General features: G+C 40.6%; 1 protein-coding gene and 1 long non-coding RNA gene across 5 annotated transcripts in view; both read right to left on the bottom strand.

Annotated features, from left to right (window-relative positions):
• The window catches only part of LOC105392491 (E3 ubiquitin-protein ligase HECW2), a 95,872-nt gene that overhangs the window by 48,733 nt on the left and 21,509 nt on the right, over window positions 1-25,630 (bottom strand). For 2 of the 4 annotated variants that reach the window (XM_048623643.1, XM_048623645.1), the window contains exons 2-9: window positions 14,346-14,441; window positions 12,138-14,267; window positions 11,661-11,799; window positions 9,965-10,124; window positions 8,295-8,480; window positions 7,748-7,873; window positions 7,155-7,244; window positions 6,698-6,861 (exon numbers count right to left, since the gene is read on the bottom strand). In XM_048623643.1, coding sequence (XP_048479600.1) covers window positions 6,698-6,861; window positions 7,155-7,244; window positions 7,748-7,873; window positions 8,295-8,480; window positions 9,965-10,124; window positions 11,661-11,799; window positions 12,138-14,267; window positions 14,346-14,441 — 3,091 coding nt within the window. Of the gene's footprint in view, window positions 1-6,697; window positions 6,862-7,154; window positions 7,245-7,747; window positions 7,874-8,294; window positions 8,481-9,964; window positions 10,125-11,358; window positions 11,431-11,660; window positions 11,800-12,137; window positions 14,268-14,345; window positions 14,442-25,630 lie in introns of those variants that run through there. The other 2 variants (XM_048623644.1, XM_048623646.1) reach the window with 2 other exon arrangements.
• Window positions 1,004-2,636, bottom strand: LOC125489070. The gene is made up of 3 exons (XR_007266723.1): window positions 2,366-2,636; window positions 1,841-1,956; window positions 1,004-1,247 (listed from the first exon to the last, which is right to left on the bottom strand). It is a non-coding gene; the product is annotated as an uncharacterized LOC125489070 (long non-coding RNA).

The raw sequence follows: 25,630 nt of genomic DNA on the forward strand, positions 1-25,630 counted from the left end.
TGTCGAATTTATCTATAAATCATTTATTTCGTCATACTTTGCATCAATAGTATCTAAACTAATCTTTGGTATGATATTTTATTGCTTTTGCCTTTACCTTACTGTGTACAGAGAAAACGTATGCCAATACACGCACACATTTATCTCTGTTATCTTGACAAACGATACCGATGACGACTACGGCGATGTAGTACCTAGGTCAGTTATTGTCATCTCTTACTATCCCGTAATCAGACAAATATTGCTATCCTTGTCTCCTTTCTAACCGGCATGCATCGCACGCATAGAACGCGTGAGCGAACGTGTCATCGGTTGCATCTTGACAAGCAATAGCAAAGCGGTATTTATTACGTCCCTTACTATCCCGGGATCACACAAATAGTGCTGTTCTTGTTTTTTTATTAGCGTTGATGTTAGTTTTATTGAAGACGCAGTACAGGGTAGCACTCAAGCGATTAGAATAAAATACGGTGTTTTAAATATAACTCATTTAATTACAATCACAGGCCGAAAGTACTTTTATTTATACTTAAGTTATTCATTAAACAATCTTTAGGTAGATTAGGTTTCATACAATTATCTCAGTATCATTTGACTATTACCTATAAACATATTTAGTTTAATTTAAAATAATCACAGTTGGTTTATTGCTAAGTAATAATATAATATTGACGTAGTTCAATAAAAAAAAACATGGTATGAACTTAAATATGTAGTTATTTCACTTTTCTAGTCCTATATCATATAATAATAAGCTAAAGTTAAAGTAATCACAGATTGTTCATTAGTAGGTTTAGGTAAGTATAATCACGGTTATTGTCATAATGAAATATAACTCATTTAATTACAATCACAGGCCGAAAGTACTTTTATTTATACTTAAGTTATTCATTCCTTCATTCATCTTTAGGTAGATTAGGATTTAATTATTTTTATTCTCCATAGTAAAAAGTCACGTGACCAACTAAGTTTCTATGAAAAATGATATATTTTTTTCGCGAATATTTAAATTCTGATTTCAGTTTCAGGCTTAGATATACCATGCTGCACATGTAGCATTCGGCTTAGTTTACCCTTTTTGCAACACCTTGTATAATGGTTTTAATAAATATACCTAAATAACTTCGTAGGTGATAATAGGGTATCTATAATGCCCAGATAACTGAATCCTGTAGGTGTAGAACTTTCAAAAATTATGAACAGCCACTGTAGCTTGCGACGTTATTGAAGAACACACGTAAGCTGCGCTGAAAAAAAATAAGGCAAATTAACGTCTTATTAATAAAAATAATTGTTTTTTTTAAATATTATATACATATATATATTATGATATACGAGTAGGTAGATACGAGTAGTAATAACGTTATTTCACCTAAACTATTTGTTTGGTAATTTATTGTCATTTGGAGACCACAACAAACAGTGGAGTAAAATTTCGTATCAGTAACTTATTGCAAAAATAACTTGAAACTGCGAACTTTTGTGCGAAAAGGGTAGAGTAGAAATACTGTTCATTAGTGTATTCGCTTTTTTCAATATATATGTCCCATAACCGACCTCTTTTGTTTTTGAGCGAAAGAGATAGCTTAGTAAACAATTTGGCTTTTGTCCAAAACCGGTTTGGTCGGACGGTGCGTTTGAAACTTGTATGAAATTTCACAGGGTGTGAATTACTTACATAGGTATTTAGTTCAGAAACACGTTTTTGTCGCTTGTAACTGATAGGTACAAATGAGTTTTGACAAGTAAATTGGCTGTTATAACTTTATCAACTTCAGCACCACAACACTGTATCCTAGCATAAACACAATACCATATGAAAATTGTGATAAATTCTTACCTAGGATTTGTTATCTGGTAATCATGTATTCGGAGCCATTGCAGTTTTTTAGCGCATTACATCAATGCAGTCATGATAGTTTATCGGCGCATTACATCGATAGGCTGTGTTTTCACCTGAAATAATAATGGGTAGGCTTATAGGTAGGTTACACATACATTTTTTTTATACATATATTTATTTGCCTAGTTTCATTCAGAAATACAAACAATAACGCCTTTTTTTGCTATTGAGGGGTAAATATCCACATTTAACCAGGACTACCATATGTAGGTAATCGATGATACCCACATATTTTCGTATCTACTAAGATATGTACATGAATGCCTTGATGCATGTATGCACAATTTACTAGCTCATAGTGTAAAATTGCTAATTGAATAACAATCCCCATACATATTAAGCATAGATATTAAAAAATAATTTGGCTACGATACTTCAATAAAAAATCATGTTAATAAATAAGCTGAGCATAACAAAATGGGATGGCTTGTTTTGATATTGAGTATTAAAAAGGACACTTACTTGCAAATATTCAAACATAGCACTCACTAAACACTCTTATCTGCAACCACTAATATCTTTTAGAATATAACATCTTGAATATTCATTTGCATATAGAGCACTCACAATATTTTAACAACCAACAATAACACCGATCGTGACCATAGTTTGCACTAAACTGTAAACAAATTATCAAACAAAACATGCAAAATACTAACCCCAACTTCACCGGTGGCGGCGCGCGGCGGCGGTCACATAAGGGACGTAATAAATATCGGTTTGCTATAGCTTGTCAAGATGTTACCGGTGACGCAGTCGCTCACGCGTTCTATGCGTGCGATGCATGCCGGTTAGAAAGGAGAAAAGGATAGCAATATTTGTCTGATCACGGGATAGTAAGGGATGACAATAACTGACCTAGGTACTACATCGCCGTAGTCGTCATCGCTATCGTTTGTCAAGATAACAGAGATAAATGTGTGCGTGTATTGGCATACGTTTTCTCTGTACACAGTAAGGTAAATGCTAAGAGCAAAAGCAATAAAATGTCATACCAAAGATTCGTTTAGATACTATTGATGCAAAGTATATCGAAATAAATGATTTATAGATAAATTCGACATGAGTACTTCAATGCTACGGTGCTATTATTTTTGTGTACTGGCTCGCTTTGGCATTCTCGTCCACTTTGATTTGTATGAAGAATTTGATATCATTATTTAACAGCTTGTATCAAGCTTAAAATTATAATAAATAGAAGCGACTATTTCACGACTATTTTTTGAGACATAATTCAAACCGATAGTCATAGTAGTTCCAAAGATATTCGATATTTTCAAAACCTCCAGCTATAATCCTCCACCAGGGCTGCAGCAAAGTACATTTATATCTCTGCTATCTTTGGACGACTATTTCTGAAATTTGGCATGTCATTACGACTATTTCACGACTATTTTTTGAGACCTTAACCAAGTCGATAGGCCTTACCGTTTGTTCTGCAGAGGCTGGAGGATTATAGCTGGAGACCTCCAGCTATAATCCTCCATAAAGTATAGCTCTAACTCCGAAAGTATGATACGACTATTTTTTTAGAAATCACGACTATTTATGACTATTTCATGACTAATTTTTGGCATCATCAGAAATAGTTTCTATTGAGTTTAAATTTGGAGGATTATAGCTGGAGGCACGTACAACAACTAGTCATTCTACCTCTATAAAAGGAGAAAAGGACCGTTGGTAGGTCAGTGTCGTCCTTCATACTTTCGTTTCGTACTATGTATAATAAATATAAAAGCTGTATAACGGTTTTAGACAGATTAAGGGCGGTTTTGTTGCAAATATCCAATGTACCGTTGCACGCATGACGCGTATTGTGCATACTTGATGCTTTACAGAAACAAAGGATTGCACCTTTCTATTAATAAAATCGGTAAATGGAACAAAAAGCGTGAGAAGAACCAACTCGTGTTCACACAATATTGTCGCGTAGCCGCTGTATGAAAGCTTTTGTTCCTTTTCTTAGTTGATAGAGAACGTATCTAAATCAGATTGAACAATCAATGCTGTTTATGTTTGTTGATACTTGATACATAGAAACGAGAGAATACGAATACTTCCTTCAAACTGAAAAAAACTGAGAAATAGGAAAGTATTTACATCAATGTTAAATTGAATGCGAATGAATGCATAAGGAAGGTCAAAAATCAAAGAGTTGCCAAAATAAATACATAATTTCCACCTGCGCAAGCGCATAAATCTACCTGAATAAATACGTTCAGTTTTTGGAGTCAACAGTTCCTAATTATAATATTATTGTTCCAAAAATATTCCGGGTCCATAAATCACGTTTGGTAGTGAACAGATAATTCTGATTTCTGATTCTGTAGTGGTATTCTTGATTTCTGGAAGTACTTAGCCATGATAAGAAATTGAGTTCATACAATCTAGTGCGCCTTGTTATTAACATTCCACGAAAAGAAAAAAATCTGTTGACAATGTATCCTGTGTCTACTCAAACCAAATTAAATCCTGCAGGCAGCCGTAAGTATTTATAGCTGGCATTGAACATGCCGTGCCTTTGCTACAAAAAAAACACGCAATGACTCTTAGCGGGAGTCTTAGCACGTACACTGCAAGCTTTGCGGTTGGTAAACAAAAACTATAATAAAATCAAACGTCGAAGTATAAGTGCGGACAAAATGCGCAACCCAGATAAAACGTCCATCACGCTAGAAATGTTTACAGGACAGATTTTACTATCATACACCTAGCTATATTTCGGGGCTTCAAACTAAACTTAGTGACAGCTTTTATAGCTATGAAGGAAGTCTAGTTTTGTGTGAATAAGTACGTACAATAACTTTTTGAAGTACTCGTTTTGAAACTTATAATTTTAAATTTCCGTAGTACCAGTCGTAATCGACGTAAACAAACGTCACTTTATCGCGCTTCGCGATAAATACCGCGCTGTGATTGGTGTTACGTACATTGAACGAATGTATCGATCGGCGTCTATAACGAATCCGTGCCGCAGAGCCTGCTAATTAACTAAATTGTGATAAGTATAAAATTCCAAGGATACGAATCACATTTGTGATCCCAAACATGGAAGTTGAATCGGATGAACCACTGTGGGAATAAGGTTGCGCCGTTCAATGTCCCATTGTTATTTAATTATTATAATTGCCAGGACATCAGTCCTTGGACTGACGCTGCGTCTTTGTTATAAACGGCTATCGCTTGTTATGGATTAATTGAGCAATGCACAAAAAAAGAAGTAAGTGCTTTTGTCATGCTCATTAGGACTTATTAATGAATGGTCCCTTTCAATGTTGCTCTTTATTTTCTAAACATCATATTTATTTCGTTTATACCAATACCTAAAGATCCTACAACTAAACTATTGCATGATTTTGTTATAAAAAAAAGCGCCACGGGATATCAGTCATGCATCAGAAATAAGTTACGATGTTACAAGGATATCAACCGCTTGGCATGAATTGGAATACCAAACTTTACAAGTTTGCTGCAATACATAACATTAAATAGTAATTAAACCTAAGTATTTTGAAAATAATACTTCGGGGTTTAAAGGTATAGGTAGCTACGGAAAATCTCTTCGTATTTTTGCCATTTCAACTTCAAATCCCTATTCCGATCTATTTATGCGCCCTACTATGGCTTTCTTCAACCTTTATAAGTAAGTCTTGAAATAAGTTAGAATACCCAATCCCAGACCTATCAATTTAACCAAAAAATATACTTTCCACAAATCGCGCTAACCCAAACCCAGTAATCGGAATGCTTATCAGAACAGAACAACGAAACATGGACATACGGTAATAAGACGCAAATGAACATTTAATGTTAGGTTAGGTTAAGAATTGAGAGAGAAAGGTATGTGCGGACATAATTACTATGTGTTTATCGTGACATGCCCGAGTGGATTTCTAGTTGGATTTTTAAATGGCACAAGAATGATTAAGGCGTTTTGGAGGCTCTAAGAGACTACGAACTAAACACGTGAAATATAGAACGTCATTTGGTCGAATTTCACATTTACCAAACTAACATTTGACCAAATCCTATGAAAGTACTTAACTGCCATTTAAGGAAGGATAGAATTAGCTGGCAGTTAGACAATTAACTATATAGTGGTTGGATGAAAGCTCCTTTTACTCTAGGAAGCGGAAGAAGCAATAAGATCACTATAAAATAAATCACATCGTGTTGGGCGTGCCTCTACTCCTGTCTGCGCCTCGTCGATGCAGTATCGGTTGCCCAATTCTGGGAACGTTTAGAGTCTTCTTTTCGTTTGAAATCGACACTAGAAGAAGTTTCGAGGCCTATTCAAACCGCTTGGTTATCCATTGTCGCCGTTGGTATCGGTAATAACTAATACGTACTTATGGCGATATCGGGACTGCTAGTTGTTGCTGTTTCAATAGGTCGAATAGAAGTTTAATGCAGCAGAATCAGGTGCTAAGTCAGCAAGAGATCGCTTTTAGCGATAATAAGGCCGCCTTTTGCGATATATCCACTGTATAAATTGTTATTTGTGTTCTTAGCCCTTAGCATAAATTTTCATCGTGAACGTAAATTAAAATTAATTCATCGGGTAATTTTGTATGAAAATATGAAGAGCGCCCCTGGCGGTCGGTAGCAGAACTAAAATTTTCCTACAAAATTCATCGAGTAATTTACTTCACGTCACGATGAAAGTTTATGCTAAGGGGTCTGTTCAGTCAATAAAAAAATAAAAAAAAACACGCACTCACGCCTTGTACTAATGTACTCCCTTGCGGGGTAGGCAGAGGTGCATAAAGTAGTATTCTATTCTATTGTAAGTACCTGAGTAAACACGTGAGCGGCACGTCGTGTTGCAGCCGCAGCAGCGCGGGCGCCCCCTCGGCGCGCACGCTGCTCACCTTGTCGCGCAGCGCGGCGCCGCAGCCGCTGCCGCAGCGCGACCGCAGGATGCACATGATGTTCGGCTGCCGGAGGAACGCTACCACCTGGCGGGGGGGAATGAAGATTCAGTTGTTTTGCAGTTATTTTTCGTGGATGCATATATAAGGGTCTCCCCGAGTGGCATATCAACTACCATTTTTAATTCGTGCGGAGCACCCACAAGATTCCCTTACTTTCATGAAAGGGTAAATATCATCAAGAGCTTGTTATAAGAAGGCTTTAGCTTAAAATTAATCAACATTAATTGCATTTCAGGCAAATCACACCTATGTGTGTATGTACTTTCAGAGCATGAGTGTTGAAAAATTATTATGTCGTGTTGGAGAATGAAGCTTACCTTATCATTGTATGCAACGGGTATTTCTTGTGAGGAATGCGTGGATACTTCAGTGGTTGTGACTGGTGGCCGCGGCGGTGGCGTAGGGGCCTGCATGAGAATAACTGATTATTATAATATGTCATTATATCAGCATACATTTAATTAAGTGCCAACTAAATACTATGCCAAAACAAAAGAACAAAACACAGAATAAGTAGAACAAAATAGGTAGAAAAAATTTACATGCACCCTTCAAAAATGTACGAAAAAAACTACAAATAAAATCAGACCGACAACGCCCTCTACATCCCGAAACTAAACGAAATGAAAATCATAAACGGCACTCCAAACCAAAGCCAAGCATATACTTTCTTTTTTATCCAAGTGCAACAACCGTATACCGTTAGTTTTAGCATTTTCTGTGACCACACAAAAATAAAAACAAAACTTCTAAAACGATTTAATCGTTATTTTGTTAAATCTCATGTAACTTCATTGTTTTTTAACCAAGTTCTGCCATCTGTTACCGAACGCGCGGACTACTAAGCAAACTGCACTATGAACTGTCACAGAAAAAGCTACCACTATCCGGCGCTAGATGGCGTTGGCACCTGGTCTATCAACATGGGCCTCCTCCGCTGAGGCAGCAGGGGGCTGAAGGGTCCCGCCGCCGGCACCTTCGGCAGTCGAGGGTCAATGAAGGTCGTCCGACGCATCACGTGGTCTACGAAGAAACGCTACGGGAGAAAGCGGAGGGTTAGGCGCAAGCGGTCGCTGGTGTTATTTTTGTTGGTGTGAATGTTATACTTATTGCATTATATTTATTAGTTTTATTTAGTAAATCTTCTGCTCTTTCATAGTTTTAGTTTATCATGTGCATGCATGCAACATTCTTTATTGCACATTTATTAGCCACTTTCTCCTAAACTTATCTGAACTGTAACCCAAAGCATATAGTTAACATGATTTAGAATATTTATTTATCTCTGTGAAACGCATAATCGAGGCTGAATTTTCGTTCCTATCCAACTAGCAGTTAACCGGTTGAATCCTGTGAAATAAGACACAATAAAAATCTATCGTGTCTCGCTCGATATCGCGCTTTCGGGAGGTTTAAATAATAATTTCCACTTTTTAATACGCAAACACAAATCTCACCTTCCCGTTCCGATCAAGCTTCGTATCCCAGCCCAGCGGCAGGTCTCTCTCACTCTCACTGAACATGTTGACGAGCGCCACCAGGTCGCGGTTGTGTTGGTAGCGGTCGAAGGATGACGTGTCTCGACGGATCTTCGATATCATGTGCTTGAGGGTTGAGTTGCAGTTGTAGAGAGATGACGCTTCCTGGTGGGAGAGGTTTGGGGTTATAATGTGGTTTTGGTTTTAAAAGTAGCTATAGTAAAGACTACTACTTCTTACGATAAGTAATAATCTTTGTCGCACTATTGCTATGTGAAAGAATGATAGGCTAGGCTAATGTATACAGGTGTTCCAAAAAGGGTATAGTAAGCCGAAACCTACATGTGCAGCATGGCATATCTAAGCCCGAAAATGAAATCAGAATTTCATAATTCGCCAAAAAAAAGTCATTCTCCATAGGAAAAAGTCACGTGACCAACATAGTTTCTATGGAAAATGTTTTTTGTTTCGCAAATTTAGAAATTTTGATTTCATTTTCGGGCTTAGATATGTCGCAGGCATCTGGTTTAATCTCCTGTTTGATTGAACCGCTAGCCCGTTCATTGGATGACGCTATTCAGTTGTATGACTATGCCGAACGTTGATTGTACAAGCGTCACAAAACGTCCAACTAGTTAGCGGACTTAAAATCAGTCAAGTGGTGAATAAAACAAATATGGCGTCTAACAGCGAACAGCTGACACAAAAAGCACTTTGTATTGTTATTTTTTGCAAATAAATTAGCTTTAAAGTGCGTTATTTATGTTAAAATAGTGTGACAACATGGATTTACCTATTATTACACCGCCGGCGGATAGTTTCAAAGAAAAAAATGTGCTGAAACTGGATAATTATGAACAACAATATCAAGGTACGTTTATTGTTATTGTTTAGTTAATTTGTGACATGAGAGCTTTGTAACATAGTCTTTTTGTTGACTCTTGTCTGGTCATGTTCATCCTAACCAGACATTACAAAATTGCTATACTATATCCCATTTAACGACTTCGCTGAATAACGTTCAGTCAAGACGTTGGACGTTACAGTCAACCACTTGACGAGTTGTTCTTTAGTCATTCAACTGAGTAGCGTCATCCAATGAACGGGCTAGCGGTTCAATCAAACAGGAGATTAAACCAGATGCCTGCGACAGATATATCATGCTGAACATGTAGGTTTCGGCTTACTATACCCTTTTTGCAACATCCTGTATATTTACGAGTTCTCCAGTGGAGTCCACGAACTGGCAAGCGTAGCGTGAGACGCCTCCCGTTCAGCTGGCACGAAAAACTTACGCAAGACTTTGGATGGATGAGGTACGGAGGACAGAGTGTTGTAGCTGATGTACTTAGATCAACTGGGATCGTATGTCCAGCAGTGGGGCTTCATTACGCTGGGGCTGATGATGTTTTATTACTTGACTGTACTAAATAGATTGAACATATCCATTTCCAGTCCAGTTTTCACCCATTCGTCATGTACAACAGTTACTGGACGATGGATTATACGTAGGTAGGTATGCCTACGGTAATTATGTATCCTAACATAACCTACAGAGTATACTTCAACCGCATGTGGCACTGAACACAAGTCATACCCCTTTACGCTCCTCTACTCTACCTACAAGAAGTACACAAACGTAGACGAACCTGGTTCATATGCAGTATGGAGTAGAAGTCGGGCCGGGCCAGGAACTCAGCGGCGGGGTGCGGCGCGGGGGGCGGGGCGCGCGACGTGGACGCGGCCGGCGGCGGCGGCTCTTCTTCCGAGAGCTGCGTGCGGGTCATTGTTCTACGGATCGACTGGTATCTGAAAGGATGTGAAAATGGTATTAGATTTTGTTTCCGTGGTACGAGTTAGTCATGGAGCAAGATATAAGCATGGTTTTTTTTGTAACGAGTTGACAATTCTATCCATGGACAAACCCCCAGTGGATAATGTCAATTATCTGCTATAGTTTTATGTTTGTACGACTGGACTTATTTCTTTGAAATATGGCTGGAGGAGGAAACCCTCGAATAGGCACTATTTCGATACATCCGTTGTCACCTACATATGATTGTACTGTACTCAGAGGTAGACATTTAGACAATAATAAAAGTCCACTTTTAAAAGAGCTTTTTTACAATCGCAACAATGAGCTATATAAGTACCTAACCTATCACATAAGTGTAAAAAAATAAACTCCCAAAAAGCGGACTTATTGATATCTACCTCTGAGGTAATGGACAACATTTCATTTTCTTTACCCTATATTTTTATTAGCTATTCGGAAAGGTTATAAAAAATTATAGGACCCGTATTTTTTTATTTTGTATATACATGAATTTTTGCATGTTATTTTTAACTTTAAAGTTAATTATTTTAAAACCGGAAGTGACATCACATATTAGGCTCAATTTTTATTTTTGTCTATTGCCTTAGTCTCGAAAAAAAACATAAATGACACTGACAAGTGACATTTAAACTTTGTTTACATGCCAACCAACAAATGGGTTATTTTCAAATGACATTGATATTTCTGATGATACAAAGTAGGTACTTATCATGTAAAAAATAAGCAGAAGCATTTTTTCAGCTATGTAGGTGGTGGCACGCTCTGGGACATATTAAATAGAGGTCATCTCTTAATAAGTACTAACCATTTTATATGATAAATTTAAAAAATAGTCAGAAAGTGTCAGAAAAGAATTTATGAAAATGACCCAAATAAACAACAACGACTCGATAAAACGTCAACGTCAATCAAAAATGAAAGTGACAGTTACTTTGTTTTTAAATCTTTGGTTTTGATCATCAAAATGCATCGCACCTGATGCATGACGTCATCAGCACTTTTTTACTATTTTATGATTTTCTCGAAAATGATACATCCAAAAAATACAAAAACATTTTTTTTGTGGCCTTGAGAGCTAAATCTCGAAATGGTTTTCGATTTATAGCAGCTTTAGTTTTTTGAAATGTTGTCCATTACACCTAGTGTACTTATAGCTATTTACCAGACTTCGAGCTTGTATTTCAAAGATCATTAAAGGAAACCTACCTGCGGTCCAGCTGGCGTCGCTGCACGTCGGGCGCGGGCGCGGCGGCCCCACCGGGGCTGGGCCGCTGCCACGTGGTGATATACTCCGTAAAATATAGGAGAGTCCTATGACGTTTGATTGACAGATGCTTGTGGCGGAGGAACAATGTTAATTTCCTCTTGAAAACTGACAAATGACAGATCAAATGTATGGATTTGACAGCCGTCATAGGGTTCTTGCTATATTTTACAAAGTATTGTGTATGTCGCTATGTGGAGAAAGAGAGAACCTACTGTTTATTACGGAGGATGAGGAAACTGACCTGCGGTCCAACTGCCGTCGCTGCACGTCGGGCGCGGGCGCGGCGGCGCCGCCGGGGCTGGGCCGCTGCCACGTGGTGCTGCGGCTCACGTGGTCGATGTAGAACACGCGCCCGTGGCTGTCCATGCGAGCTTCCCAACCTGGAATAAGAACGGTGGGAAGTTGGTTAGATTTATGGAGTCGGAGCTAAGATATCGAGAAACGTAATTGACGTTATGGCTCAATAGCTACTACTCGATTGGCTATTCTATGTCCTTACAGAGTTACAGCTTTAGGGAATACATAAAACCAGTTAAAAGCAAAGACAAAGTTAATTTTCAGGAGTTACTAAACTAAGGGCTGATTCATCTGACGAATAAAATTGTTGCTGTCACTGTCTAATACAAATATTCAGCACGCGACAGCATCATAATTATTTCCCAAATAAGTTTTATCTGGAGATTGAAAAATCAGATCTTAATGAAATAAAAGTACACACCTGCCGGCAAGGGTTCTTCACACTCGATGATCCCACCAATCATATTAGCGGGGAAATCTCCGGTCAGCGCCATCTGGCGGGACGCGCGCTCCGGTATCGACGGCAGCCGTATACCGGCCATGTGTCGGAGCGGAGTGGGCGACGCCACCGAGTTGTCGTTGTCATCGCTGATCTCATTCCTTGGCCGCCTCAACACGACGTCATCTGGAGGCCCCGCGTGCACTATCGTGAAGTGATTACTATTCACAAACTCCAAGTTCGGAGATCTGATCTCCGTTGTTCGCAGCTCGTTCGGGAATTCCGTCATTTCAAAGTCCGGGTTCTGGATGGGCGGAGGCTGCAAGTCGTTGGGAGGGACCGGCCTCGGTCTTCTAGCGTGATGTGTGGGGGTCGGTGGACACTGCGGCACGGCCGATCCTGCCAGAGCTGCTACTCGACTTAACACTCGTGGGTGAGGCCTCATTGGACTATCCGGACAGTTGTTGATGTTTCTACTGGGCGAGTGTTTTGGGGTGCCCTCAATGCCTAGGTTCTTGAGCAAATGTCTAGGTAAGCTAGAATGTTTGGGCGTGGGGCTGTCACACGAGTACTTGCGGTTCATCAGCATCGTACCGACGCTCGGGAAGGCTTTAGATTCGTCCACGGGAGAGTTGGAATGCGACGAGTTACACGAACTAGCTCTGCTTTGGTCGTGTCTTGGACTTTCAATGTCAAGGTCTCTCTCAGCGGTTTCTACTCTTGAAGAGTTCAAAAACGCTGTCACAATAGTTGTGTTCCCTAAATTACAGTTAGCTGCTCTTCCTGAACTTTGTCTCGTTAAAGGTTTGTGTCCTTTGAGGGTGATCTCTTTCTCTTCAATTTGATTTCTATTGTCGTCCTCGAATTCGGAATGATTGCTGATGTCATTCAGGAAGGTGTGCTGTGCCTTCTCTTCAGAGTTGGACCGGTGGGCGCCGCTCGCACTGTCCATCGTATCCGATGGCGGACACACCTTATCTTTCCTTGCAAAAGTAGTCGTTATATAATTATCTGGTCCTATATCTTTAATGAACATTATCTTATTCCTACTAACACTAGGAGAGCCATCAGGTACATCTTTCGCTGATTTATCTTCCAACAGCTTATTTAATTTGATCGAGGAAATGGTCGATTCACATAGGCTGCCATCGGTTTCAGGCGTCGCTAGCGGTGCAACATTTTGAGGTCCCCTGAAGAAAGCTGCCGTGGTGGATGGCATGGCCGCTTGCTTGCCCGCGTAGAACTCTCCAGGCTTGAAATCGTTGATGCCTCCCTGGAGGATTGCTGAATTTGTGATGTTGTTGTCGGTAAAACATTGTTCGTCGGTATCTATAAGTTCAAAGGTGAATGCGTCTTCGGGTTTCGTGAGCTTCTTAGGTTTCCGATGTCGGGGCACCTGCGGCGGCGACAGCGCGTGCTGGCGCTCGAGCGGCTTGTGCGCCAGCCGCGGCGGCAGCGGCGGTCCCGGCGCCGCCTCCCCCGCGACCCCCGCGCCGCCCGCACCCTCCACGTCGTACACGAACTTCATTATCTTGCAAGGATTCTTTGGTGACCATATCTTATAATACTCCGTCCCCGGGGACGTGGGCGATAGAGAGCCGTTGTTGCCTTTCACTTTCTTTTTCACACCGTTGAGATTCTGTCCACCACCCGTGTCTACCGGAGGGGGGCACTTCTTCCGCACGCCGGTCGAGGACGACGGTCTACTGCAGTCCATCGCACTCTGAGATTCACTACTTACACTATCACTTACATGGCTAAATAGAGATTTGCTAGGATCACATTTTGTTTGTTCATGATCGGGTTTGTTCCCGTTGTTTTCTAAAGAACTAATTGAGCATTTGTTGACGTTTTCACTGAGATGTCTGATGTCGTGGCTGGACCCGGGCACGAGCTCCATGCGCGGCGCCTCCGAGCTCATCTCGAAGCTCTCGTTGTTGTAGGTGAAGGGCGAGACGTGGTCGCCGCTGCGCTTGCGCGACGCGCCCTCGCGCAGGCGCAGCGGCAGGCGCTTGAGGTCCACCTTGAACCGCGGCGGCAGCGCCGGCGACTCCGCCGCCGCTTCCTCGCTGTCGCCATTGTAGTAGCGGAAGCACAGCAGCTGCTCGCAGTCTGCAACACAAACAACAATCGGTCAGTCATGTCCTGCGTGGAGCGTAGCTAGAGGCTGGCGCGACTGATTGTGATTACCTTCATAAGGTTGATTGGGCTCATCAAGCAGCCACATTGTGTCGCCGCTCGCGCATCCGGTCGCCGGCACTCGGCCGCCGATGCTGTCCTTTGAATCTGTCGACGATAAAATAAATAATAAGTTAAGCATGCTCATTAAATGAAGTCGTAGAGATAACTATAACAACAAAAATATACATGGAAAAAACAAAAAGTAATTTGTGTTGCCTCCTACTCATTGATCATTCATACAGATTCATAAATTAAAAATTGCAACTGCATAAACAGCGGCCTCGGAGGAAGCCATCAGACACGCACAACAGGGGCAAAACGAAAAATGATGACTCGCAAAATCTCATTTAGCATCACCAGCGGGCACTGCGCCGCGCCGCAGCGCAGTAACTACCCGGCAGGTGCAACAGGCTGACAGTAAAAACAAACAACAAGCGTCCGAACCATCGCAGAAACAGAACGAACCCTTCCGTTTTTTATCTAACAAAAATCAAGCGTGGGCCGGCGCGGGCGCTTCACAAATCATGCCGAGTCGTAATCACCGGATGCGGGAGTCGCCCGCACATTTTACGCGAAATAATCGAAGCCACCGAATTGCCAGTTAATTGGTGGAACACAGGCATAAATTGCAACTGGGAAAATTGATTCACTGAGTGGATCCAGCTAAACATTACCATATTTTGATTGGATTAAAATACGAGCGCTCGCTGCATCCTGCCGGCTGATGGAGAGCTCGGTAGATTCATAAATATCTCAACTTTATTGAAATGTTTATGAAAGCATTTCAGTATTGACGGTGTATTTTAAAATCAATTTGTTGCACCAATAAAGTCATAAATCTGTATCCAAAAATTGGCGTCAGCTACCGGCCAAGAAACAATGGATTTTTAGCTGAAGCTAATGCCAAGTTTTTTGCTGTAAATAAAAGTCAGTTGGTTAGATAGAAGCAGACAAATTGATGAGAGTTTCCAATTGGCCAAACAACGTGTGTGCAACAAACGAGCGGGCGGATACACGTAGGGCAAGATAAATCGCGGTATTATCTCCGATAGTTTCCGTCTCACAATAATTACCCCAAAGACACCGGCCTCAGAGATCGATTGTGCCCATTAGTTTTTTGTTTCAAACTATTCTTTACTGGGAATGTTGCAGCACGTATGTAAGAAGACTTTAATGGCATCCATTTCCTTTGTTTGTTTTTAAGAAATTATTTCTCGAGATGGATTAAGATAAATCGAAAATTACATAGCAACCTCACCTGCCGTGTTCGGAGCGTTTAAGTGAATTGTAAATAATTGTTATGAAAACTATATATCCCAAACCAAAATGGTCATTTCACAGGTAACAGTACCAAAAACAAATCCATAGAATTTGTGGTTGCATAAAACATAACATTGCAGGTCGATTAGGTATTTCGTTACACACACCGGAAACCATGGAGTTGAAATAATAAATCAATGGCGATGGCGTCAAGTCGGAATGTGCACATACCAGTGCCTCTGTCAACCGAAGGGAAATAAAAATGCTTTTTATAACCACAGGAATCCGACACGCTCCAAAACGCAACATTCCTCGTAAATGCCACCCGATCACTAATGGTCAGTTCACCGATTGTCTTCACTGAGGCATAAAAGAGATCTTATTCTCGTATTCTTATTTTAATTATGTATTAGCTCAATCAGAATTTATGAAGATTTTGAAATTAAGATCATCAATAAAGTTATTTAAAATAGGTGAGAAATTATGTATAAGTATATAGTCATGATGCTGTCACATTTTTTTTGCGATTGGGTGTAAAGGCGCTGTAATCGTAGACACACACTGTCACGGCCACAATTGTAGTCTTGACGGGGTGCGTATCGCGATGACCTACAGCCGCAGTCTAGGCGACAGATGACGATGGCGCTGACACAGAGGGCGGTTATTTCCGAGCGCTGACGCAACGCCGGCGCTTCCGTCCGCAGGATGCGAGGGGCGGAGATACGTGCATATGTCACGCGTTTCGCAGACACTTCGCACCCGTCATCCGCACGGATCAAGCCGCAACACACACTCAATATTGACAGATATCTGAGGAGGCGTGCTCGAAATGAGACACGATTCATTACTGTGTTTGTATGGTTTAGTTAGACCATGGGAGGCTGATTTCCATGAAATAGTTCACTAACACGTGGCATATGTATATCTATCTGTATGACTTATTTGAGGAACCTCGACATGCGCAGCTTAAGATCTCTATGGTAGTGATGCCTCTTTTGAGAGGTTCCAGGTTGCGCTTGCGCATATTAAATTAAACATACAAGGCTATGGGTCACGTGCATCAATTATTAACCAAACTCATCAAGCACATCTCAGTACTTTATAATAATTGGCCCTGGTTCACTGAAATGGATTTATTATTATTATAAAGCGACCAATTTTATAATTATGCCGCTATTCTGTGAATCTTTGAACATGACTTATCCTGTAACAATGTCACATTTAGTTGCATATCAGTGTTAAGCCGGCGGAAGCTCATAGTTAAGCTCAACTGCAGTCATTCCGACCGTCATCTTGGTGTTTGTCACGCCCACGCCTTCTGTTTAGAGCCTGGCTTTTTATGACGAGCGTAATATCTTTTTAAGTGGACCCTCGGTTTCACACGAGGCGGTGCGGTGCGCTCACTATCTGACACTTCGAACCAAATGTGGGCAACTGTTGTTGATTGCATTGACTCTGTCATCTTGATCTGTGCCGTGTTATTATGAAAGTGCATTAACCAGCCTTCCAAAAAGTATTATCGAAAAAAAACTAAAATCATACAAAATTCCGGATATGGCAGCTTATGGAAAATATGGGGTTGACAGATGATAGATCCCCATTAGCTCGGTGATGACCTGTCAGAGGATCAACCGCATTCAGGATGTGATGACAGGAGGTCTGTCCTCGATCCTGTGATGAGCTTTCAACGTATTAACGCCACAGTAATCCTCCTTAGCCCTGTCGATTGACATGAGACAAAGGGGCGCGGCGCTGGTATTTTTAGAGCGATCGATGGTACCGTCAGAGCGAACATAAAATGCATACTTACCTACCTTAAGGTTAAGGATACGATAAAATTAATCTTCGCTTTAACACCATTACATTAAAACGTTTCCAAGGTAACACTCTCATTGTTTTATTTCCAGTCGAAATGCAAATTGGATTTTTTCATTTCTGCTGCCTAAATGGGTCCATTAAGAATCGGTTAATTTTACGAAGGCCATAGAAGGCGACGACACTTAAAGATTCCATCGTCAGGGCACAAATTGCACCGGAAATTGTAAGTTAAATACAATCCAACGATGAGAGGAGCCATTAGCACCTTACAGATAACGGGCGATGACACTCGCACTGTCAATACGAGGTGATTGATTAGTTCGTTAGCGCACCGTCAAGTGCTCTCTAACGTAACATTCAAATATCGAGATTCTTGCGGAAGCGAACAATTAGGTACCACCCGTGTGCTTGGAGTTAGTCAGAGTTGGTGGGAAAGTGACACAATCGCAACTAAGGTAAACTCCGATCCACGGTGGCAGATACGGGCTGAATCACTGTGCCGCCGACGTACTGAATCAAGTGAATCTTTAGTATACAAGGGCCCCTGTATTTAGCCAAATGAATTTGTGAAGATATGTATCAGTATATAGATTATGGAACGATCTTCTTGAAAATATAAGGAAAGCCCCTTCTGTAGGTAAATAGACAGGGTTACCGAATAATTAGTTAGATTAGTTACGATCGATAGATCCGTATTTTCCGTGTGTTGCTGTCATAGCACGCAAATCCGGTGAGTCATTCACATAAAGGTGATTCTTCAAGTGCGTACGCGCACGGGCTAGCTAAGCACACACTACGACGTTATTCGACCGATCTATTGACTCATTGATTTGATTTAATTCTGGTCATTTACGAAAGTCTTTAATGGCTACAGCCATATTTGATCTGTAAGCCGAGTATCTTATTACGTCTAAGCTGACTGAGTATGGGCTGATATAATCTGTGCATGCGATATGGTGGTCGCCACAAATGGATCATACTCATGGTACTGGGAGGTCACTCTATATTACGAAAAAGTAAGTTTCGGGGCGCTGCTAGAGCCACGAGTCTATGTCGTTGTTTTAAACGTGCTAATTGCACGGAATCTTTCAATCGTTCGATTTGAGTCAGTATAAAGTAACCCCCCTGCATCCATGCATGAACGGAGCCAGTCTTGTGTGTTCTAGTTTCCGAATATGGGAGTCGAGCAGAGGTGTGACACTGGCTGTCTCCATCTAAGGCTATTAACAGATACTTCGTCTATCTATCCATTCAGATACTCTGGCTGCGTAAGGTTACGGTTTCCTGTTGACTGTTTATTACTTTATTAATAAACGCGTTTGAGTATTTACTACTATCAAAGAAACGAAAATAAATGGCGTCAAGGATATTTGCCATTCAGAAAAATAGTTCCGGTTGTAAACTTGTTTTAGTGAACACAACTATAAAGTAAATATTTAAGAATAAGAAGTTAATGTTATGTATCTCCATTTCCATATTTATCTACATTTCTATTTGAGATCGTAACCTCAATGGGCAAAAGCTCGTAAGGAATCAATTAATTATACGGGTCATAAAAATAAAGGAATCTTGTTCCGAACAATGCTGTAAACACCGAACAAAAAATCCGAAGGTGGTAGATAGTAGTCTTCCCAACCACTGTCACAAGTTCAAGGCACGGATCGACCCATTAAAAAAATATTATTTCAGTAAGTAAGTATTAGTTGAAGTTGTGTACCATTTTAGTTCATTTTTACGCATCGCCAGACCGAAAGCCGCATCCATCCCATTCCCTCGCTCCGTGGTCTCCTGCGCCCGTCTGCAATGCGGGCTCGCGACCTTCCGTGGGCGAGACTGGCAGCGCTCCATCAGGCGGCTATCGTTGCCATCAGCTCTCAATTATGTCAGACAACCGGGCTACTTAGCTGTCAATCGCCAATCCACCGATACATAATCGTAGACCCCATTGTTCCGGCTACCGCTGTGATCGACTAGATTATTATTATATGTTTGGCTTTGGCCTGATCATGACCAGTTAATGGTACCGGTCGTTTAGATTGAATTAACGTCATCAATTTAGAGTTTATCTTGTCTAACATTGGACGGCATTATGCTGTCGGATCGGAGGGAAATATGATCCAGTTATTAATCTGATAATTTCAAGAATGTTCATTGAAAAAATCCATTCAGATAACCGTAGTATATAATAGTATGACTGTATAGTAAAGTAGTCAAGTACACGCAGACGCGAGCACGAACCGGCCATTGATCGAATTTGCGGAGGCGAAGTGGGGGTCTTCATTCATTCATATTGCGCGTGCGCAACACTCGAGCCAGCCGGCCGCGGCCGCGGGCGCGCGCCACCGCAGAGTGTATGAATTAAACTCAGATTTACGACAATTGCATGTTGTAAACGTAAGCTAGATTACGAGGGGTGGTCCTGGTCATATTTACAGGAGAGTATTACTGCAGAGACACAGATATATAAAAAACGTGGCATCCTATCCTTTACGTTACCTTGGCGAAACTTCATTTAGAAACAATAATATGCATGTATTTTGGGATATGCGTATAAATATGTAGTTACTTAGATAAATATGCACCATATAATATATTTTATCCTACCCACCAAAACTAAATTGAAAACAAGTTGAACACTTTCAAATCAAATTGGTCTTCTAGTACCGACACGCCGTACAAGGCACACAGCCTTATTTCACATACCATTCCACCGTACTAACTACGGCCAAAATTCTACACTGACACGCATAGTAAAAACTTATAATAAAAAATACAGCCATATCGACCCTTTTTGTTACACTAGAAACTCATTTAAAAAGGCTATTCGAAGGAGTAATTAAATTTAAATTTATATAAAACCGATCCTCGCTCCAATACTTAAATTTATTATTATTCAATCTGTGGTGGTCCCACAAAACGCAACACTTTGGAATCTGTCTTCCTTCTCTCCAGCTTAGTGGTATACCTACTCTCAATAGGTAGGTATACTGAACCCAAGACTTTAATTTTTATTTTTTGTTATGATGAATGCATCATAATTATCGTCGCAGGGCTAGGCTACTCACCTACACTGTATTTTGTTACTTATTATATTTTGTACCGTACCATGAACAATATAATTTTGTAGGTACGTATACTTGTGCAAGTACATGCATAAGTAAATCAACGACTAATAACTGGTATAGATATCTAAGACGCTGTCGGTGTCTCAATACACAAATATACATACCTACCTACTAACCGGTTCTGATACCTGCATCTACGCATACGCGCATCTATGCTTAGTGGTAGGTACTCACAAAATAATTTATTCCCTAGTTCCCTACCGATCCCAAGACTAGACTCGAACTTGTCGCAGGGCTAAGACACACAGACACACATGACTGCCTGCAGTACTGCCGCACTAACCTTACGATGGGTGGTATACTATTAATACTTAAATCACCTATCAGTATTTAGCACACACTCGTAAAAGGATGTCGCACGTCAACCTTCTTATTTTATATTTTTTAAAAACCGAAAGTTAAATCAGTAACTTAGCTAAGTATATACATATAAGTACTGAATATTTATTTTATCCTGTTCTTTGTTAAAAGACTTCTTTTTTTTTTGTTAAAGACAAATTAGGAACATAATTTTATATCAGCATATACTTTGCTTACTTACCTTAATACTAATTATTTTTGTTTTGTTTTTTTTTTTTTCTTTGTATCTAAAAAGTGTAAACTTCACGTTAGCTTGCTAAATTTTTATATTGAGTTCTACGAAGAAACCTATTATTGGCCTTACTGATAAATTATTACCACTTAAGTCATTGTAATAGTTACGCTGTTGGTTTCTCAATAAATAAATAAATAAAATAAATAAATAAATAAATAAACAAGACTCTAGTGGCTCTACCTACAACATATATACTACAACAAGCTAGCTCAAAACATGAAATGGATGTCCAGACCGAAGCGTGCGGTGCCTTATTCGAAGCTAGTTCAAACACGGGCGAGGAATTAGGCAAGCGCTAATATTTGCGAACACCCACATCCGCCAACCTGCCGAATGCCGGGGCACCGGTCAAACGGAAAGTCAACGAGTCAATACACTCCCACTGCTGAAATAGACGAACACATATTTAATAAGCTAGCAGGAGCCGTTATGGTGTATCAACATTTGACGGTAGTTTTCTACTCAAGTAGGTACGAGTCAAAGGCTTTGCAGGAATTCGGGATATTTTTTAAAAGATTTAGAATAGCTGAAACTTCCACGAAGAAAAATAATCTACATAAGAAGTTTAGAGGGGGGTTCGGAAATTCCATAAGACGTTAGTGGAGAAACTAGTTTGTAGGTGGGACGCTTGGACGATGGGATGGATATCATTCTTCAGATATATTACAGATGACAAGTCAAACATCGATTTGCAATCGGCAAACAATCAGGTAAGTACTTGCGGATATTATTATAAAACGTTTAACGGCACTGAACAAAAGACAGTAAATTGTACGCTTGGTAGATTATTTCCTTTTCAAATTACAAGGCACATAAGCACAGCAACATGACGAAATGATACAATTCACATGTAAATAAGTCAATGGGCTAGCGGAGGACGTCCCACAAGTATGGGTACGTTCGTGTAGGCGAGTGTAAAGTCGTAAATTTTGTACAAAGTATTTGTAATACCTGTGTAGGACGTCGCCTAAATTGTCAATCATGTGACAATCGGATGTTACAGCTAATTCATTTACACTTTTTATGAGAATGATCTTCACAAACGGACGTCAATAACAAATGGTAACCTTAAAAACAACAAATAACCAATTTCTATTCCACGTGAACTGGCAAAACGAAAACAAACTTAACCAAACTGACAACATTCTCTGCGAAGAAATTTCCCAGAAGAGCATCGGCAGCCATTTCGCCATTGGTTTTTTAAAACCGACGACCCAATAACATATTCGCTGCGTGTTCTGCTTTCAATGTGCTAATACTGGTACGCATACGGAATCTGGATTCCAGGTGCATGTAAAAGAATAAGTAATGCCGGAGAAGAGCCGGGACGAACGACCTCGCCGCCCGCTGCGGGCATACAAATGTGGCCAGTGGACGCGCCGACCTCACGGGAACCTCCTCCTTGACATACTGCCACGTGAAATACTGCGCCATGGTATACGTGCGCAAAATCAGGCATAACCTACATAAATAGATGCATTAATTCACTAATAAATGCTATGAAGTTAATAGGTGCCATGAAAATTTTCCAACCCTTCTTGTTTATAAATTGTCTCCTCCGAGTTAGTCTGGAAGAAATTACTCTTAGTCGTAGGTATGTACCGTCTACGTTGGGTTTATGCTTTTGTAATTTATATGTGAGTACAATAAATAATTATCTATCAAAAAGTAATATCTATGTAACCGATACAGAATGAATTAAAAAACAGTAGCACAATTTTAATGCTCCATTCACTCAAAATTATGTCGCCAAAAGGTAAGTAACGGCAATGTCGGCGTTTCAATGAAGCGAATACCGGCACGCACTTCCTGCTTGTATTCAATACTCGTATTCTCGCGATGCTACAAAAATCACATTCTGATTTGACGGCCTTCGATTCTTCACCTTACAACAGACATGGATATGGATACTAATTACCTGTCTCGATAAACAAGCCACAATATGCTTAGGTACATCTAAAAGTCAGAAGTCATTTATAAGATTTCCGCCTCGACTGCTTCGCGTTCAGGTATTAAATTATGATCAGTAATGTATATTTTTATTTTTGTCGGCATCCGCGAGGCAATAACTAATTTTTGAGTGTTCTTTTGCGAAAGGACGTGGGAACCCATTGTTGCATGTCAATACACAATGGTTGGGCAAAAAACTTGGGTTCACAGACCAGAGATAAATATACGATTGTGTAAGCCTCATTACAGAAGCTCAAATTGTTTTTACTTTATTTGTTCAAGCGAGAACAATCTCAACATAAATAAAGCGCAACATCGATGGTTTGACTGCAATGCCCGACAATCAGTAGCTGAATGATTTCGATCTGGTTTACAGTCTTGTAAAATATGGCGTAGTTTGAAATATGATCCGAGTAGAGCCATAACTCACAGTTGATTGACAGATTTAAAACAGCAGCGGGCGCAGGTGTAGGAAGGACTAGGCAAGGATAATTGTGCGTGACAGGTCCGCCCGCGACCACTCAATGGATGGCGACAAGCCGGTCCTGTGCATCCACATTCCTGGATAAATCCTTATCTCGTCCGCCTCAAACTGTCATTGGGGGCACAAGTTACGACTCTGTTTGAAACAGAGCATCGTAAAGATATCCCGTGATTATCAGCCCTTTCGTGTTTCCTGGTTGAATGAAGGCTGGTCCGAGTAACGGCATAGAGCGCAGGTGTATCTGGAGCGAGCTTTCCCACATGCAGCCGCGGCTGGCTGCCGCTCGGCGGGCGGATCCGTCTGCGTCTCGAGAATACCGCAGCAGATACCGACTCGTGCGAATTTCGACAACAATCGACGACATTCTTTATAACAGTTAGGTGCAGTCGGCTGTAGTAGTGAGCGGTTATTAATTTTTATCCATAAAATGCTTTCCTGCACAATCTGCAGTTGGAATCAGATTGATATCTCATGCAATTAGGAAAGACTCGAAAACGGTTCTCATGCGAGTGTCCGGGAAACTCATATCGGCTGGCTATTCTGCACTAACTGGCTGACAGGCTGCTTCCAGTGCATTCCCACGCCTGCGAGCAAAAATACCCGACTGGTCCTCTCGTAATTAGCAATCGCGCACATCGGAAATAAACGCAAGCTTTAATCAGCAACTTATACAAATGCTGCGAGCGACGGGACGAGCTCGATATATCACAACTGTAATTGCGCCTGCACAGTTGATGAGAATAATTATGAACTTCATATTAATATGAGCCCCTCCGCTTGGACAGTTGTTAGATTGCATTACTGATATTTTATACCTGTGTGCGTTTGGCTGGTTCATGCGGTATAAGTTACAATACAGTATGCATCATTGTTTGATTAATTATAAACCCATGTAATCATTGAAGATGCACTTTGTTTTAGCGAGTAAGTCCGCGTAAATTATTGTGTCTGTGTGTATTCCATCCAGATTTATGTATATTTTAAAAGCCGGCCTTTATGAACATCTTTAACAAAATAACAATAAAAATAACGGATTGCCAACAATAATACTCTATCAATGAACGTAGAATCTTTCACGCCCACGCTAACGGATTTGCAAATTTAATCTAATTTAGTCTCATTCAAGCGAAACGTGTTCTTATAAACTACTGGCAATTTCTTACTCATTTGAAACGTACGCAGCTACGATAAATGTGACAATTAAAGCGAGCTGTATATAAGGTCCGTCTTCGCAAGGTATGCCGCTAAAAGAAACTGGTTTCAATTCACAACTGATCGTATCAAGGACGGGCGTGCACTCTACTCCAAGTTAGGTCCAAATTTACATAGTGTGTGTACGTACCGGATGTGAGCACCGGCTACGTGTGTCCAACGTGCATGGCATGCGCCGCACTGTGCTGTACCTGCCCTGCTTCCATCACTCACCAGACCACCCACAGGAAGAACCTAAATCCGAACCAGTTCCATTACGAATTCGAAAACTGAATCACTTGTACTATGGTGATTGAAACGAAAAAGTCCATGTCCATATGCGATGCCTACCCATTTCATTTGCATGAAAAGCTAATGATTCTTTTCCGCTACAATGTAAGCAATAACATAAATATAAAAGAAAATTCGAAAGCGTATCGAAATTGTAAAGAACAGTAAGGAACGGCTCAGTAAGGTGTCAGCATCAGACAACCTGACATGGCATCCGGCGAGTATGCGCGGCGTTGCGCAAGAGCACCCACCAATAAGGGCATTGTATGCAAAGCGCTTGCGCATACAGCACCGACAACACTCGCCAAATACCGGCCCAACAACCGTTATTGAGACAATCGATTTGGAGTTCCGAATAAGATATTTCAAAATAATTGTGCCATAACAAAACTGGGAGTATATAAATAAACTACACGCGCAACCAGCACACATCAACCATAGTGGATGCTCAGTGGGCTTAGGTAATTAACAAACGCAATTGCATTTTCCCAGCAGCGCATTAACTGCTGACGGATTCATCCTGCTTACATCAACGAATTAATTCCATAGCGCAACACGATAACTTCCGGATGGACAATGT

The sequence above is a fragment of the Plutella xylostella genome, chromosome 10, assembly GCF_932276165.1.
Source record: "Plutella xylostella chromosome 10, ilPluXylo3.1, whole genome shotgun sequence".
Classification (NCBI taxonomy): Eukaryota; Metazoa; Arthropoda; class Insecta; order Lepidoptera; family Plutellidae; genus Plutella; species Plutella xylostella.